The following is a 20,326-nucleotide window of genomic DNA, read 5'->3' as shown; positions in this document are numbered from 1 at the left end:
GAACAGATAGCCATTAATCATTTGCATACAGTATATAATTGCAACAGTCTGACACTTTTAAAATGTATCTTTTGGGGCATATGATATCAGGTGGTTTAGATCACAGATATACTGGATATTTGTAACGATGATTATCAACATACTTATTTCATCGTATCCAGCCTTTATATATATTTCTGTTTGAGGACCAGTTCACAACCTGATAACAATATATATCCCTCTAGTGATTACAATCCTCAACCCACTTTATATATATATATACATATATATATATATATATATATAAATGGGTCAAGAGCATGTATTAACACCAGTGGTGTAAGTTCATCCCAGACGCCCGGAGGTAAGTTATCATTTAGTGCCCCCCTATCCCCCATATTTACAGCCCTAAGTGGGGTGAATTTATTGTGGGTGATGGAAGAGGTGCCACTTCAGTTCTGGCGCCCGGCGGCAGGCGCCTCCATTGTCTCCCATAGTTCTGCCCCTGATTAACACTCTTTAAAAACTCAGTGAAAAATCTCTTAGGCATTTATCACACAATTAACTTTATATTCCTTGCGCCCAACATTGCCACTGCGTCTTACTCAGAATCAGGCCCATATGCCATAGTGGTGCTTTCTATATAACATAACTACAAAAGGGACATACATATTTACATATTGTCACTCCCCTTCTATCTGCTTATCTCATTTATTATAGAAACGTTCAGAGGTGCAATAAATATAAAATGGCAATTACCCCCCAAACCCAGATATTAAACATTCTGCCTGGCAAAGATACGTTAGCAGTCAGCAGCTGTCGGTGTGACATTATGGTGACCATCACACCAAACATGCTGCAGCGTACTTGATGGAAAATATATGTCACATACAGTATATCTATCTTTCTATATACGTTCTGGAGGTGAGGCACTCGGGACAAAACACGTACAGCAGTATATGTATTATTAACGTTTTAATCCTGCTTTATTCAGCACTGTCTTCAGAATACAAACATGAGCAGAGCGAACACCAAAAACTAAGACAGGACCGGTGCTAGGTGTCTCGGTACCTTCTCTTACCACAAAGAATACTTACCGTACCTTCTCTTGCTACAAAGAACACTTCCCGTACCTTCTCTTGCTACAAAGAATACTTACCGTACCTTCTCTTGCTACAAAGAACACTTCTCGTACCTTCTCTTACTACAAAGAATACTTTCCTTACCTTCTCTTACCACAAAGAACACTTCCTGTACCTATTCTTACCATAAAGAACACTTCCCATAACTGCTCTTGCTACAAAGAATACTTACCGTACCTTCTTTTGCTACAAAGAACCCTTCTCGTACCTTCTCTTACTACAAAGAATACTTTCCTTACCTTCTCTTACCACAAAGAACACTTCCTGTACCTACTCTTACCATGAAGAACACTTCCCGTAACTGCTCGTGCCACAAAGAACATCTCGCATGCCTACTCTTACTGCAAAGATCACTTCATGTACCTGATTTTACCACAAAGAGCTCTTTGTGTTTGGGTTCTGGTTTATAGGGTAAGCTATACTAACATGGGCAAGCTGTCCTAATGAAAACTTCTCATGCCGCTTGTTTACATGGCTCTTTAAGTTATTGACCAGAATTGTTCAAAATGCTCTATTGAGACTCACGTATAACAAAAATATAAGCGCCATAATAGTTCTAAAGATACTTAACTTATAAGATATTTAATATATTTTTTCTAACAGTATTCTCCATGTTCTTATCCACAGTTGGATCAATTAGTCATTGACTCAGCTGTAGAAAAGAGAGAGATGGAACACAAGCATGCCACTATACAGCAAAGAGTAAGTCCTGTGTGTGCTATAAAAATATGATGGAGTCCTTTTTCCCCCATATTATAAAGTTATATTACAACATCCTGTCCAGTTTCATGGTGTGACGTTTGTGACGCCTTACAGTGACTGAACCACTATGCATAAGACTGCAGCTAATTAATACACTGGTTTAGGTAGCCATTTTGTACAGTGGCTGAACCACTATGCGTAAGAATGCAGTTTATTAATACACTGGTTTAGGTAGCCATTTTGTACAATTGCTGAACCACTATGCGTAAGAATGTAGTTTATTAATACACTGGTTTAGGTAGCCATTTTGTACAGTGGCTGAACCACTATGCGTAAGAAAGCAGTTTATTAATACACTAGTTTAGGTAGCCATTTTGTACAGTGGTTGAACCACTATGCGTAAGAATGCAGTTTATTAATACACTGTTTTAGGTAGCCATTTGTACAATGGATAAAAATGCATCTAATTAATACACTGGTTTAGGTAGCCATTTTGTACAGTGGCTGAACCACTATGCATAGACTGCAGCTAATTAATACACTGGTTTAGGTAGCCATTTAGTGGGCTGATAAAACAAGTATTCAGAAATTTTATCTAATGAACTAAAGCAGATTTGGATCAATTGAAATTAGGTCAAGGTCAGGTTAAATATTCTACAAACGTGGAAATTTCCTTTTCCAGTATGTTTTTTTCACTTTAGCATTAATATAAATGTAATATTTTGTAGATGTTTCTGTGGACTCATTTTGTATTGTTCTCAGTCTGACAGTATGGGTAGTGCAGACTATTGTTCACCATTGTCCTTGAAACTGTCCTTTTATTATGTCTGGTTTCACTCAATTTTCACTATCTCTATCATCTATTTCCATTCTTTATCATTCAGTGTCTCCTTATCTTAATTGTATTTCTGTTAAAACTATCAACCCCAGATTGCCACTCTCTGCATTGGGATCTGTAATGAAATTAAATGGCATGGATGTGTATTGACATCTGTGTGAGACAATAGATTCTGACAGCATCGCAAATCAGTTTTATTCTGCTCTCTCAGTGGGAATTGTTCAGCTTATAATGCGCTTTCCTTTTCTTCTCCAAGAGAGGAGTCCACTTGTGCAAATCAGATGGATAAGGAAATGTTATGTTGCAACCAAGTGCTGTAGAATAATGATGTCCATAGTTTTTAGAAAATTGTTAGCCTTCAATAATCAATCCACAAAGCAGTCGCTTCCATGTTATGTAGGCAACGAATATACTTTAACCCCTCACGTATACAGATGTGTCCTAATACACCTAAGGCCGGATTCAATTAGCGGCAAAATTTCCCGTTTTCACTGCTTCCGGCAAAATTGGCCATTTTTTGACAAAAGAATGGCCAAAATGGCTGATTTGCAACAAAAAACAGGCAAAAAGTTTTCTCCACCTAAGACCAGGAGAAAAAAAATGCTAAATCCCTATTTTTTACTAAAAATGTTGGGATTTCTTTCAGAATCCTTTTGGATACCCCCTAATAATAAATTACCTCAATTTTTTTTTTTTAAAGTTGCGTAATTTGGTGAAAAACGACAGGTCAAATTTTTGGAGGAAAAAAATGTGAAAATGGATTTAACGTATTGGGTTTGGTTTTTCGGTGGGGGGGTGGCATGCATGAAGTCTTTTAAACATCGCACGTGGCCGCAGCAGGCGCTTTTTAAAAGTTTTTTAATATTGCGCTTTTACGACACGAAAATATACTTGCACCCATTTTAACGTACCCCCAATTTACGTGGAACTATAATTTCCTGGAAAAAAATAGCTTTCTATAATTTTTTTATGTTTTCATGTATTCGTAAATTACCTCCAAATGACGCAATTTAAGTCCCCGAAATACTTTTATTACGACCAATCGTACACTTCTAAAATGATTTCCGATGTTCGTCAGCCATTTTTTGGGGTACAGACGCATTCCTAGCTTTTTCGTCTATTTCGCCGCTAATTGAATCTGGCCCCTAGCCTCAATACATCATGCAGTGCAAGACGCCTAATGCGAGTGAGCCACCCGGTCCCGAGCAAATCAGCTTGTGCCAATCGACTTTTTCACCCGAAATGCTTCCGATGTGACACACTGCTTCAGCAGACTGTACTGATTAATTTGATATGTGACACTTGTATATCTGTGTGCGACTTAGGCCCGTATTAAATTTGGAGCGAAAAGCCGGAATTGGCGAAAAAGTTTTGCCGATGACGTCATTTCGCCAGGGGCAAAAGTATCGCCTAGGCGGAAAGTCAATGCAATGAATAGCAGGCGGAAAAAAGTGCAGAATTGGGGTTTTGGGATGCAAAGTTGCGGGAACCCCCGTGCAGCATTCAGACAGTCCACCAAAGGGAAACTGCGTCAATAATTAAAAAAACACTTAAAAAAACACCCCAAAAAAGTCACTCATTTTGGGGCGAAAAAAAAAAAAGTTGGGGGACAAAGTTAAAAACTAGTGAACTGGACTCCAGAGGGGTCCCACCATTGCAGGTGCTTGCGGAAGGTAGTTTTTTCACGATTTTTTAAACTTAACTTTAGCAACTTTTAAATATGCTGTCCCCCATTTTCAAGTACCCCAAATTTGCTGGGATAAGTTATCTGCAAAAAAACCTTCTGAATACTATTCTTCACCACTTATGCAAAAACACAATTTAACAGCTATTGAGCCCATTTAAAAACAACAAATCGGGGGGAACCATAGCTAATCCCCATGTCAGAGCATTTTTGGGGGGTGTCAGGCTGATTTCCCCAAATCTGACATGACTTTCCGCTTGTTTCAGTTTTGCCGGGTCCCGTTTTGGCGTACTTTCAAATTGAATACGGGGATACGCGGGCACGCGCGCGATACTTTTCCGCCTCCAAAACAGACGAAGTAGGCGAAAAGTCCGGGAGGCGAAAAAGTATCGTGGGTGCGAATCATATTGAATACGGCTCTTAATCTGTATACAAAGCACAACGGATCTTGGCATGGTATAAAGCCGCAGCCGCTGCATCGTAGCACTTAGTATACAGATTCAGGCTCAGTCACACACAGATATACAAGTGTCACATACAGTCAGGTCCATAAATATTGGGACATTGACAGAATTTCCATATTTTGGCCTCTATTCACCACCACAATGGCTTTGAAATGAAACAAACAAGATGTGCTTTAACTGCAGACTTTCAAATTTAATTTGAGGGTAATTACATCCAAATCGGGTGAATGGTGTAGGAATTACAACAGTTTCAATATGTGCCTCCCACCTTTTAATGGACCAAAAGTAATGGGACTGTCAACTAAAAAGCTATTTCATGGACAGGTGTGGGCTATTCAGTCATTATCAATTAAGCAAGTAAAAGGTCTGGAGTTGATTCTAGGTGTGACATTTGCATTTGAAATTAGTTGCTGTCAACTCTCAATATGAGATCCAAAGAGCTGTCACTATCAGTGAAGCAAGCCATCATTAGGCTGAAAAATCAAAACAAACCCATCAGAGAGATCGCAAAAACATTAGGTGTGGCCAAATCAACTGTTTGGAACATTCTTAAAAAAGAAAGAATGCACCGGAGAGCTCAGCAACACCAAAAGACCCGGAAGACCACGGAAAACAACTGTGGTTGATGACAAAAGAATTATTTCCCTGGTGAAGAAAAACCCCTTCACAACAGTTGGCCAAATCAAGAACACTCTCCAGGAGGATGTATATGTGTCAAAGTCAACAATCAAGAGAAGACTTCACAAGAGTGAATATAGAGGGTTCACCACAAGATGCAAACCATTGGTGAGCCACAAAAACAGGAAGACCAGATTAGAGTTTGCCAAACAACATCTAAAAAAGCCATTACAGTTCTGGAACAACATCCTATGGACAGATGAGACAAAGATCAACTTGTACCAGAGTGATGGGAAGAGAAGAGTATGGAGAAGGAAAGGAACTGCTCATGATCCAAAACATACCACCTCATCATTGAAGCATGGTGGTGGTAGTGTCATGGCGTGGGCATGTATGGCTGCCAATGAAACTGGTTCCCTTGTATTTATTGATGATGTGAATTCTGAAGTGTTTCGGGCAATATTATAAGCTCATATTCAGTCAAATGCTTCAGAACTCATTGGACGGCGATTCACAGTGCAGATGGACAATGACCCGAAGCATACTGCAAAAACAACCAAAGAGTTTTTTAAGGCTAAAAAGTGGAATGTTATGCAATGGCCAAGTCAATCCCCTGACCTGAATCCGATTGAGCATGCATTTCACTTGATGAAGACAAAACTGAAGGGAAAATGCCCCAAGAACAAGCAGGAACTGAAGACATTTGCAGTAGAGGCCTGGCAGAGCATCACCAGGGATGAAACCCAGCGTCTGGTGATGTCTATGCGTTCCAGACTTCAGGCTGTAATTGCCTGCAAAGGATTTGCAACAAAGTATTAAAAAGTGAAAGTTAGATTTAGGATTGTTTAGTTTGTCCCATTACTTTTGGCCCCTTATAAAGTGGGAGGCACATATAGAAACCGTTGTAATTCCTATACCATTCACATGATTTGGATGTAATTACCCTCAAATTAAATCTGAAAGTCTGCAGTTAAATCACATCTTGTTTGTTTCATTTCAAAGTCATTGTGGTGGTGAATAGAGGCCAAAATATGAAAATTCTGTCAATGTCCCAATATTTATGGACCTGACTGTATGACCTTAATCAGTGCAGTCTAGTGAAGCGATTTGTCACATCCATTTCAACTAAGATGCAATTTTGGGTTGAAAAAAATATTTAAAAAAATGCTCGGCGCACACCAAGTCAGACGGGACCAAGTGTGCTGAGGAGGACTGTTTGGTGCGATTGCAGCAACAGTGCATGAGGACACATCTGTATCTGACACTCACACCCTGCAAATTGAAGTTTGTCCCTCATCTGTGAAGCCATTGGCGTTCTAAGCAATTGTGTCAGGTACCTCCTTTCATTTCCTGTCCTCAGGAGCTGTACAGAACAATTTGGAGGCACCAGTAGTAACAGTTACTACTATTTCAGTCCATATTAGGGGCCTCATTTACTAACAAGTTTTATCACCAAAATGAGTGATAAATGTCATTGTGTATGATAATGGTGTTCCAGCCAATCAGCTCCCAACGGTCAACTGTTAGAAAATGACAGTTATGAGCTGATTGGCTGGAGCACCATTTATCATACACAGTGACATTTATCACTCGTTTTGGTGGTAAAACTCGTTAGTAAACGGGGGCCTAGATCTTGTTTGCATTGTTATTGATAAAAAATAGTAAGGGTTATTTGTATATCTAGGGGTTTCTAAAGGGTTTAAAAAAAACAATATGTGTTTAAGCACTAAGGACCTCATTCAGAGTCGGTCGTTGCGGCCGCACGGTCGTACGCCACCGATGTTCGCTATACTGCGCATGCGTAAAGTTCGCAATGCACGTGCGCAAACTAGCCGCTACGATCAGAAATTTCTCTCTCCTTGAACACAGCCAGGTGGTAGTTTGAGTGACAGATGGAGGCGTTTGTGGGTGGTAACAGGGGAAAGTGCTTGAAAACAGGGGAGTGGAGAACCGAACGCAGGCGTGCCTCATTATGCGAATGGCGTTTTATGGGAGTGCATACGGATTATGGGAGTGCATACGGATTATGGGAGTGCATAATTAACAAAGTAGTGTCATGGCACATGTGACATGGGAGGTTTTTACACTGACATGATTGTAGAGCTTAAGAGAGGGTATGGTCAACCTTAAGCTCTACGACCAGTTCCGATGGTTCCCGATGGTCTCGATTAATCCTTATATGCCCGGAGATGACGTGCAATGCGTACGAGAAGGGGGCGTATTATTTTGTCTTCCGACCGCTTCCTCACCTTGGTCGGCCAACTACCGATCCGAACTTAGGGACGCAACTTGCGAGGGAATCATTTGCATATCCGGCCCCTTTTTCCGTACGACCGTGCGGCCGATTCGACCGACTCTGAATGAGGTCCTAAAAGTGTAATAATTGGTAAATAAATGTTAAAAATAAATCCCAGAAATTCACTGGTTTCAGCTCCTATAACATGGTACACATATTGGGTATTCCTATACTGGGGAGATTTAGGTGAATACACTACAGGATTTTCTCAGATTTCCTACAGTGCCCAGAAGTAACTATGAGAAGAGTTGTGGAAAAGCCTCCAGACGCCCGGAGGCAAGTTATAATTTGGTGTCTCCCCCATCACAGCCGCTGACACTGTAATGTAGCAATTTGCATGCAGACAGGCTACAGATAGACGAAGGTGGCAGCTGATGGTCTGACATGGAGCCCTCCTCTAGTGTATGGTGGCTTCTCAGGTGCTGGGAAGGGGGTACCATATATTGGGCGGCCGTGACAGTACACTGCGGGTACATAGTTACAGCCCTAAGTGGGGTGAATATGTTGTGGACAATGGAGGAGGTGCCCCTTCAGAGCTGGAGCCCGGCGGCAGGCGCCTCCATTGTCTTCCATAGTTCTGCCCCTGAAAAGCCTGCTTATTGTGATTATAGGTTGTGTCTGTGTCTGGGGGGTAGTGTGAAATTCTGAAAATGAGTCTGATCATAGAGGCATAAACCAGCTCTGCTAATGAAGGGGTTAACACTGCCAGTTTAAAACCTCTGGAGCAGTTGGTATAATACAGATCCTATTATGCAGTAAGTTACTGGAAGATATGCTTGGACAGCTATCTATCTTCCCCTATGCTTGGATATGTGATAAAGCGCCTGACTATGGGGAGATGTATCATCAGTGAAAAGAAAGAGTGGAAAAGTGGACCAGTGGTGTCATTTGCACATAGCAACCAATCGGCTTCTACCTATCCAATATACTTGGTAAATGGTACCTCACAGCTGATTGGTTGCTATGGGCAACTTCTCCAATTCTCCCCTCTTTTCACTGTTTGATACATCTCTCCCTTAGAGAGAATTACTCAGTAACACATTTTTACATTCTGTTTCTTTGTTTTATTTCTCTAATCCCCTTCTCCAATCACCTTGCTGGTTACCGTGTGATGTCCAGACCCTCTTACAGGTCAGTGTTTCACATATTTTTTGCATGTTCGTATGTTTTAATATTCATGAAACAAAAGTATGTTTGTTTTCCACCTGCAGTAGTAGTTTTTCAGTGCCGTAGATAGGACTTTGTACCATTGGAGTGTGGCAAATGTGTGTCTTGTACCCCTCTATGTACTGCTTCTGCGTCTCTAATAATAACTAAAGTAATAGCTTCATCTCTATGGAACTGTATATTACATGTACATTTTACGTGCTGTTCCTTTTTATACATTAATGTGTATGCTATTGACGACTGATGTTTTTTTAGAATTAGGATACGATCATGAGCACCTGGAACTTCAAATGTCTGATGGTTTTATTTTTGTAGTTACCTATTTATATTTTCATTGTTGTTGGTTGTTAGAATTATGAGAGAGGACAAACCATACAAATACAATCATGTATGCAAAAGTTACAATTGTCTGTCATCTTATCATAGTATAATATATAGTTAATATCTAAACAAGATTTTGTAATATTTAAGTGATTTATATTTCAAGAATATATTATGGGAGGGGAGGAATTCTTCACACAGTATACTACTCTTGAAGTACATTCTAATGATGGTCGTAATTATGAAAGGACCTAAAGGTGATTATGTGCTATAAAGAGGCAGATATTACCATTGTGGTAGATGTGAGGTCTGAGTGAGACAAGACCATGTGGAGATGTAGGGATGTTCTTTAATCATCATAGCTGACACACCAGTCCTGCTGTCCTCTCCATACTGTATCCCAAAGTGTTTGGAGGGGATGTAGTCGGAATCCAGGCGTGCGGGATGCTGACGGTCACAATACCAGCGCCGGCATCCCGAAGGTAAATATCAGGGGTTAGGCACCAAGGGGAAGGGTTAGGTTTAGGGTGCAGGGAGGGGCAGGTTAGGTTTAGGTCCTAGGGGGAGGTTAGGTTTAGGCACCGAGGAGGGAAGGTTAGCGTTAGGCAGTGGTGGACTGGGCCGTGGGGCAGGGTGCCATCTGCCCCCTGTCCAGTATAATTTCAGTGTTATGGGCCAGCCAAAACGTCGATCGTGATCTACTGGTAGCTCGCGGAGCTCCTGCCGGTAGATCGCGACCGACTTGCTGCAGTAACTGGGAACGCTGGTCTCTGAAGTGATCAGAGGCCAGCTTTCTCAGTAATGCAGTGCGTGGGTAACGCCATGACGTTACCCGCATCTCCTGCGATGTGAAGAGCCTGGCCTGCTGGATCTATTTAGACCCAGTCAGCGGAAGAAAGGCAAGTACTGCAAAGGGGAGGGGGCACAGCATAAGGGGCATTATTGGGATAACAGGCACTACTATGGGCATTACTAGGGGCACTACTGGGGTACTCTATAATGGGCACTGTATAAGGGGCACTACTGGGGGCACTGTATAAGGGACACTACTGGGGTACTGCATAATGGGCACTACAGAAAGGACACTACTGGGGCACTGTATAAAGGGCACTGTATAAGGGGCACTACTGGGAGTACTGCATAAGGGGCACTACTGGGGACACTGCATTATTAATAATAATAATAATAAAATAAGGGGTTCTAATACAGGGGGCATTGCATAAAGGGCTCTAATACACATGGCTTTGCATAATGGGCTCAAATACAGGGACATTGCATAATGGGCACAACTACAGAGGGAACCGCAAAATGGGCACAACTACAGGGGACATTGCATAATGGGCACTACTACTGGGGGCATTGAATAAAGAGCATTGATTACTGGGGGAATAGCATAAGGGATATTACTGGGGGCACTTCATAAAGGGCACTACTGGGGTACTGTATAAGGGGCACGACTGGGGGCATTGTATAAGGGGCACGACTGGGGGCATTGTATAAGGGGCACTACTGGGGGCATTGTATAAGGGGCACTACTGGGGGCTTTGTGTATAAGGGGCACTACTGTGGGCATTGTGTATAAGGGGCACTACTGTGTGTCGTAACTTGAAGAGGGGAAAAAGACCAAGATGGGATTGGAGAAAAAAGAAATAGCGGGGGGAGAAGAGAAATATGGAGAAGAGACAGAGCGGGAAGTGAAAGATGGAATAAGAAGGGAAAAGTGGAGAGGAGTAATGTGGGTGGAAGAGAGAGAGTTTAAAAAATAAAACGAAAGCCAGGGAACGCCGGACATTAAATCAGTGTGTGTATAAGGGGTCTGTGTACTAAGCCTTAGAGAGAGTTAAAGTGGATGGAGATTAAGTACTAGCCAATCAGCTCCTGTCATTTTACAGGCTTCATTTGAAAAAAGACAGGAGCTGATTGGTGGGTACTTTATCTTCATTCACTTAACTCTTTCCAGGGCTTAGTACTTTGCATTGTGATCTGCAGTGACTTAGTCACTGATGCTGCTGTGTGCCGGTGCTGCCCGTGACTGAGGGGGAGACTGGGAGCTCCTCTCTCTATTCCGCTCTTCAGCGCCTGCAAGTTGAAGTGGCGGCAACTAGTAGTTCTGCTGTGTGAGTCTGACAGGTCAGGTTAGACTTTTGTAGGGCGGCATGGGCAATGAATGTGTGTTTATTTTCCTGTGAGGGCTATAGTGTTCTACATGTAACCTGTAGTTGGGGTTAACAACACCAGTTCCACTTGCATGTGCTGCCCCCCCAGGCTAAAAGTTGCCAGCCCCTGGCGTTAAGGGTAAGGGTCAGGTTCCTTACCTAGTACTGTCGGGATGCCGCTGTCTGTATTCTGACCAACGGCATCCCGACCGCCGGGAACCCATGCTTAACCTATTTGGAGCAATGGAGTAGAAAATCTCTACAAACCTTACACAGACCAGGCCTGCAAGCTACTCTGTCTTCTCTCATACAGCCTGCGTGCTGCTTGAACTAATCTAAAGGATTACTTTACACATTTTTTAACTGTACTCAAACAGGTGCAGAAAAGGTGATGTTACACAACAAGGCATGTACTGTACTTTTCTAAGCTGTACTGGTAAAATGTAATTTACAATCCGTTTGGTTGCTGAAGACCATAGCACCGATCTTGCACAGTTACCTGCACCGCTGTTGATAAACAATCCCTGTATGTTTAGCATAGTGTGGACTGAGCAGACATCCAGCAGTTCATGGCTCATCTGGCATTTGTTTATCATAGTGATTTATTGATCACCTCTTTACCAGTGTTCAAGCTGTGGACATGATCTGCTGAAAGCACTGGAGGGCATTGCATCACAGGCAGCTGTACTACTAGAAGTATATACCCATATATAATGCTCATTCTGGGGGCAGCAGGTCACTAGTGAGACGTCACAAAAGACTGCTCCTGAAGTTTGCAGAAGTTCATGGGGTCACTATTTCCTAACTGTTCTTCCAGCTCCTGGAAAAGCATTAAAACCATATTGCATATTAATGAAAATTGGGCTTTGAATTTGCAGCCAGTTTTATTTCTATAGATAATAATGATTGTTTGGCTGGCTGAATGGAAAGTCAAGAGAAAGCTAATCTGCATTTCAACCTTACACAACCTCATTATTATTTTATCATGTGTTATCATTAACACATTTAATTGTTGATGCATTTTGCCTAATATCCTTCCAGGGTAAACAGAAACACATTGATAGCTTGTCCAATTAACCCTCAGAGAGACAGAATAAAAGGGGAGTCTTTACATGAAGCTAAAAACAAAATACCCATTCAGGGAAACTATTTTGAAAACAGATTGACATGTTCGTTTTTAAAAATGCCTATACCAGTATTTTATCATTGTAGCTGTATTCAGTAGCTTTAAGCTGCATACATACGGGACGACTTTTGTTAACGATATAGTTTATCATTCATATAGTTGACTTTTTCTGCACTGAACAACCAATGATGCGCGTGGCTGTATGGACGATAACGATACGTACAGACTGGCCAGCTTGCTCTATATCTGTGAATTCTTCATCATTTAAATACTGCCAGAAATCGTTCACGGTTCATCATTCATAAAATCGTTCATGATCAATGATGAAATCGTTCAGCTAAATTGTTCAATGTTAAAATAGGAATAATCGTTCAACAATATCGATGATCGAGCAAGTCGTCCCGTGTGTACGCAGCATTAGATATACTGCTGGGTTATGGCATGGTGAAGGAAAACTTGTATCATCTAAGGAAAATGTTCATATGCGTTTTTCTTTAGGCTTCCATTGTAGCGAATCAGAAGGCACTTTAATGGCCAAGTTGCAGACACCTGCGTGATCTCAGCGATTCAGCTGCTAGATTTAAAGTGGCAATAATGTAAAAAGCAAAACCAACCTTATATTTGCTCTTTGTCTGTGATTTGTGATTCTCATCCTAGGGATGTGGCATTCAGGGGTACGCAAAACACATTTTCTGTGATGGTGTTGTAGGGGGTGATAATTAGTCACTTAGGAAAGCAGAGTCCTAGGGGTATATTTCCTAAAGATAAATTTTAATACATTTTGATCAACTGTGTTTCTGGGACCAAATGACACTTTTACTAACAGACAAATTTTTTTTTTAAGTATAAGTAAATGTGTGATATAGCCCTAGAAACACAACATCGATGTTGGTTGATTTTCATCGATTTTAAACTCATCAAAATCGACCTTTAGTAAATACTTATGTGTCCACATACATCTAGCCTCCCTGCATGTTAAACAGCCCTTCTAGTCGCGGCCATGCCGTGGAGTGACTCTGTAGCGACGAGCGTCTTTACATGTTACTTTTTACTTTTAAATGCATCTTATTCTCACAGTGGTGTGAGTAGAACGCACAAGCAGCTTCGGCTGAATAAAATGATATGCGGCATGCCTATGTTCTGTGCTCAACTGCGGGTGTATCTGCATGCGAAACGCTACGTTACAGTGAAGGTAAAAAGTTGTACGAAAAGATGCTCAGCGCTATCCTTTTCAGTAAAATATAATGCCAATAATAGTTATTTGGTTAGGGAATGGGGGATACAAATATAAGATCTTATTTTTCCTTTACCTAATTCTAAGTAATATACAGTAGTATCATCGGTGCAATTACCAGTGTGGCAGATGTTGGGACTATGATGGGGTTGTGTAGCATTTTGTCATCATCTCTGGACCCCTCTGCTGTTTGTTTCCTGGTCCTATTGTTGGAGCACACAGCATTATCCTGTCTAAGGGCCTGATTCAGAGCCGTTCGCTATTTGCGGTCGTTCGTTCAAAAACAAGGGGTGGCTATTCAAATGATCCGTTCGCAAATTGCAGTCTGTTCACACCTCTAAGTCTGAACGAGCGAGCAAAACATACGCTCGTTTATTTGTTAAAAACGCCCCCTGGCCGCTCGCACCATACGTCATGTCCGCTATTTATTAGATTAATCGAGTACATCGACCAGCGTATGAACTGCTCGCTATTCTTGTGGTTGGTTTTTGCTACCACAATCTTGCGAGCAGTTCTGGCTATAAAATAACCCAGTGACGTGGTCAATGACGCTGCTGTATTAATTATGCACACCCATAAAACGCCCGTTTTGACCTTTAAGCACTCCTGCGTTCGGATCTCCACTCCCCATTTTCAAGCACCTTCCCCTGTTACCACCCACATACGCCTCATTCTGTCACTCAAAATAGCAGGCATTCGCTATATTGCGAGCACATGAATTTCGGCCGCACTGACTGGTTCGAGCATGCGTATAACGATCCGTACGCATGCGCAGATGTGCGAACATCGCTCGGAACGAGCGTACTGCCGCTAGCGAGTGGCTCTGAATGAGGGCCTAAGTTCCCTATTGTCCCTATAAAGTTCCCTATTGCATGACCTCATCCACAAGTTCTTGTTTCAGTCTAAGGAGCCTATTCATGATGTTAATTATTGGGACCCCGATAATGAACATTCTAACTCGCCACGGAATCCGGAGCAATTCATCATTGCTCCGGCGCGGTGACAGAGCTGATGAGAAATCGGCTGTCCCCGCGGGCGGCTTCGCTGCTCCTTTTCGGAGCAGTGAATCTTTTTACTGCTCCTTTCAGAGCAGTGGCAGAAGTGCGCATGCATGACCTACAGGTCACGCATGCGCACAAGAGCCCGGCAAAAGGAGCCCTACGTCCGGCAGAAGGAGCCGGACAGGGGCGTGGGGATCCGAAAGGATCCCTCTATGCAACCCGGACCTCCTTCACATAGGGAACGAGTGGGTTACGATCCTCAAGCGGGAGCATTCGATATCTTCAGATGTCGAATGCTACCGCACTCAAGCTCCCAAAATATTGTATTTTCGGAGCTTGATGAATTCTGTCCCCATACTAGTGTATAGGGACAACGGGCCATTCCGCACAGAAGGTAAGTAGGAGATATCTGTGATATCTGCTTTACCTTCTTGATGAATGGCCCGAATACTTAATTTTTACAATTGCAGATGAAAATTTTCATTTTCACCTGCTTTTGTAAAAATTAAGTGTTGATGAATAGACCCCTAACAATGGAATGGGAAGAGACATCTGGCACGCAGGCTGTCTATACTGGTTTTCTTATTTGCTAGTAAATATGAGGTCAGTGGTGAATGTGGGCATTTCATTAAAAAAAAGACTCCATTACATAGAATATTGCCTAAAGGCAATCGTATTTTCTCTAGATAGCTGTGGAACGTCATGTTGACATAAATTAACATTTATTCTTTACCAGAATTCGCATCTGAAGCTATTTGATTCCATTCATTGCATTTTGCTGAAAATCACCATATTTATAGTGAAAAAAAGATAGTTTTTAGGACTAGGGTTTATTTTCACTTTATATAATCTGTCCATATAATTATAAGTACAGCTAATGTATCATTTATTATCATATCCTCTATTTGTATAGCACCAATGTATTGCTTATGCTCTGGAACGTAGTGTGTATATTTTGTAACACACACGGAACCACACTCACTAACATTACCTTATAAGTATGTTTTTAGACTGAGGGAAAAAGCTGGAACATGGTGAAAACTTGCCAATAACACACCGTTAGTGCCCTAGTTAGAATTGGACTCACAACATGAAGTAATATAAATCACTGTATATAGGGAACTAATCACTATAAAGTAGTATATTGGACTTGGCATTGCTGTGTTGAGGGATCTCCCCACCCCTCCTACACTTATCCCAGATGCACTTTCCTGCGGCCCCTTCTCTTAGTGACTCTGCAGTGGGCCGTGCGCAGAAGTTAATCTGTCCCCAGTCAGACATGCTCCTACTGCGCCTGTCTGACTAGGACTTACTTGCCCACACTCCCAGAGCAGCCAGGAGGCTCCCAAATCTCGATTGGTGCTCCCGGGCGCCTGGTAGAGTATTCAAGTCTCCTTGTCCAGAGCTGCTGCTACCTGCATCTGGCCGGCGCAAAGTGGGCAGTCCAGGCGGCCAATGAGGCGTCATCGTAAGGACACACTTTGCAGAATTATTATATAGATATTAGAAACCACCTAAGAGATCCGTGATCTGTATAAAAAATACACAGCCTGTGGCTCTGTACCTTTTATATGAAGACAACTCTTTTGTGAGTAGGGAGTACATTATCCTATATATCTTTGGAACTATATGAATGTGTGTCCAGACGTTCATCATATATTGGTGTATTTGGTTTAATTTGCACATTTTGTTGTAAACCAATTGCAGAGTAATTAAAGTAGTAAAAGTGCCCTTAGCAGTGTTGTATGGGTACATAAGGGCAGACAGGCAGCTTGTGCGATTGATACAGGTAGTTTTTTCTTCTTGTAGTACAAGCAGCATAATAAGAGGTGTTTAATGTTTGTTCTTGAAATATTAGTTTATTAGGGAGTGTTCAATGATGCTGCTTTTTTTTTTTTTTGTAGAAGAACCTTAGAGACCAGACTGAAGCACTAGTGGGAGCATCATGACTCCTACAATGATCAAAATGTGTAGAATTATCCTTGGCTGCGCTCTTGCTGTACAATAGGATATGATGCATTGAGAATTTGGGGGTGGGAGAGATTGGACTGTCAGGAAGGATTACTGCCACCTTATCTAGTATCTCTTCTCACTTGATGAAATGATACTGGAGATGAAAAGGTTAAATATGGCTGGTTTCTGGGAGGTGGGAAAGACAGATGGGCCTCTATTATTAGCACCCTTGGTGTATGCTTTCTTAGCCTATCAGCAGTACTCCCTTGGAGTGAGAGAGGATGGAGCTCTTGTGTGATTTGAACAGGGGATAAAGGAGGAGTGGTGGCTTCAAATAGGTTCCAAGAATGAGAGAACATGATCAGAATCACCTCTATGACCTGAGGAGTAAGTCAATAAACACGTATTGTTCCTGGCTTTTATCTGCCTCCTGCCTTCCTCTCTTCTCTTCTGCCTAACAAGTGGCAGCTGTATGCTAATGCCCCCTGTCTTCTACTGGAGGTTGTGGTCCCAGAGCTAACTGGACACAAATAGATAGCCAGGCCTGTCTTCTCCTTGGGAGCAACAGACATATAACCTCAGGGCTGGAAGATATAAAGATGCCTCTTTAGTATTCGGGACACACAAGCAGGGAGAAATGGCTGCTTCTGATACAAGGATACAGACACATACAGTCTGATTGCCAGGGATCAAATCATCAGCTGAAAAAATGAAGATATTTGGCCATCTGGAATACTTGGTGGTAAGTGATTGTAATTGGCAATTATATAGGGAAGAAGTACAGTATAACGTTTGCTTGATTGTACCAGAGCATGGGGTTTTACATGCTCATTTGCATTTATTTGGGTTTTCTTGTCCATCAGTGTTTTAGATGTGTGTGAATGTAATATTGCGTGTGTAGTATTAAGGGGAAAAGTAATATTTTCTGTAGATAAACAAGAATAGTGAATCTCAGTTATATATTAGACTGAGTGATACAGTTCACAATGGCTGTATTGGTTGCAGAATCCATCAGATCACTAAACAGTTGCATGTTGTAATATCTGAGAGTTGCTTGGTGTTGTCTTTGGTTTTCCTTATCAGTGAGTGATTTTCCTAGTACCCTTTGGATTGCATAAATTAGCACATTTCCCAGGAGGGCACTGGAAGGCAACTGTTGCCGTATTGTGTGTGGCCTCTCTGGCATTAAACCTGTTACCATGGAAACCATTGTGACGTTACAGATGGAAGACCGTGCAGCACATTACAGAATGCGACAGCACAAGGGGTCAACAATAATGTGACAAGCAGAATGCTGTCAGTTTCAAATTTAACCCATTCAGTACGCTCTAGGGCAATATTAATACAGTCCAATAATTTATTATTTATAAATATATACTCAGTATTTCAGTGTACAAATGTGTCCACATACACGATTCTTAAATAGCCCCATTTGGCGCATCAGGGTCTTTGCGACTTAAACCCACCAAGTGTCCCGCTAGAAACTTTTTCACAAAATATGCATCTTATTTGCATCACTAAATCGACAAAAGTACAATGCATGGATAGGCTGTAGCTTCTGTGTGGCTATGTGTTAATCTGGGTAAAAGCAGAGGTCAGATACGAGTGACCAGTACCATGCATCATTATGCATACACCAATTTCTTTACGACACAAATACTAATCCTAAGTACATAGGACACTATTAGCGAATTTGTATGCGGCTATCCCAAGTACATAGGACACTATTAGCGAATATGTATGCGGCTATCCCAAGTACATAGGACACTATTAGTGAATATGTATGCGGCTATCCTAAGTACATAGGACACTATTAGCGAATATGTATGCGGCTATCCTAAGTACATAGGACACTATTAGCGAATATGTATGCGGCTATCCCAAGTACATAGGACACTATTAGCGAATATGTATGCGGCTATCCCAAGTACATAGGACACTATTAGCGAATATGTATGCGGCTATCCCAAGTACATAGGACACTATTAGCGAATATGTATGCGGCTATCCTAAGTACATAGGACACTATTAGCGAATATGTATGCGGCTATCCTAAGTACATAGGACACTATTAGCGAATATGTATGCGGCTATCCCAAGTACATAGGACACTATTAGCGAATATGTATGCGGCTATCCCAAGTACATAGGACACTATTAGCGAATATGTATGCGGCTATCCCAAGTACATAGGACACTATTAGCGAATATGTATGCGGCTATCCCAAGTACATAGGACACTATTAGCGAATATGTATGCGGCTACGAATCAAATAAGACACAAAATTCAGAAAAAAGTATGAAATTACAAGCATCTTACGCCATGTAGTGCAAAAATACTGGATGTATGAGGACACATCTGTAAATGGCAGTGCTTTAGTCATATTACAGGGGTATAAGTTCTATGTACAGTAAATACTTCTGGTTTCCTGGCAATCAAGCCTTTGACTTTCCCTTATTAAATTGCAGCCATTTTAGGTGGCTTGGAAAGTTTACACTCTGTTATTTTAGTATTAAAGTATAATTCTGCTGGTGGCAATTGGTTTAACCAATTAATAGGTGGCACTATAATTGTGCCACCTAGTTCACTAGTCATATTATAAATACCTCCCTTTTTGATGTTGTACGAAAATGAGTGTTATGTGGGTATACTCTGGTTTACAGGTAACCATCATTTCATCCACATGTGAGGGATTTTGTTTTGGTGCTCAGGGCATTCGCAGAGGAACAATTGCATGTACCGGCAGCATAAGATAAACAAATGTTTTCATGTGCAAAGTTAATTATAGGAAGCAATGGTAATTTGGCTATAGACAGCGTAACATTGTAGTATATGGAAGATATTGAATTATAAATTGCATTTGTTCTGAGCACCTTCTTATTATAATTTTTCATCCCCTCTTCGGTTGGCTGTGCGTCACCTGATTTGAAGTGGGAATGGATTAAACAAATTTGAGCCAATCAGATTATTGAAATGTTCACAGCAGCACAAATCTGAAAAAGCTGTATAGTTTGGTGGTGGAGAGCACATGAAAAAGGGGGCGTGGTCACACCATTTGTAGTGTACTTAACTCTACAGGCAATCAAACCTATCTTCACTTCATCGCTGTGCCACCTGGCAGCTCGGGAAGCACAGCAAGGATCTGAAAGGTAAGTGCACCTTCACGCGAGTCCAGAATGTCTCCCAGTATTCCGTAAGTCTCCCGGACGTACCAGGAGAGTAGACATTTATGCTGAGATATAGCTGACGGAACAGAGTAGTACCACAGGAGATGGTAGTGATCTAAGTCTCTTGCAAAAGTAATGCGGAAATATTGGGGTGTGAAATGCATACGAAATTCAGAGTAAAATACTTCTGCTTACACAAGGCAACCAACAAAACTACGCCAACATGCATCTCTTCACTTATCTCCCAACTTGACCTCTCCGCTCTGCGAATGATCTGCAGCTCTCATCTACAATCACTACCTGCTCCCTATCGTGTTTACAGGTCTTTTTCAGGGTGCACCCTGTCTGTGGGGGATGTAGTCATAATGTCGACATTCGTAATGTTGACAGTTATGATGTCGACATTGTTGAAATGTGAAGAATGAACATGTTGGCACCTGCAGAATGTCAAAATGTGAAATGTCGACATTCTGCACG

The 20,326-nt window shown here is 41.6% G+C and overlaps 1 protein-coding gene across 1 annotated transcript in view; it reads left to right on the top strand.

Annotated features, from left to right (window-relative positions):
* Positions 1–20,326, top strand: part of ACAP3 (ArfGAP with coiled-coil, ankyrin repeat and PH domains 3) — a gene marked incomplete at its 5' end in the record, with an annotated part of 104,316 nt that overhangs the window by 42,738 nt on the left and 41,252 nt on the right. Inside the window, 2 exons of the mRNA XM_088470316.1 lie at positions 1,749–1,823; positions 8,843–8,854. Of these exons, the coding sequence (XP_088326442.1) occupies positions 1,749–1,823; positions 8,843–8,854 (87 nt within the window). The remainder of the gene's footprint in view (positions 1–1,748; positions 1,824–8,842; positions 8,855–20,326) is intronic.

This window comes from Taudactylus pleione, unplaced genomic scaffold (assembly GCF_031769625.1).
Source record: "Taudactylus pleione unplaced genomic scaffold, aTauple2 ptg000097l, whole genome shotgun sequence".
Taxonomy (NCBI): Eukaryota; Metazoa; Chordata; class Amphibia; order Anura; family Myobatrachidae; genus Taudactylus; species Taudactylus pleione.
This window is presented reverse-complemented; position numbering and strand designations above follow the sequence as displayed.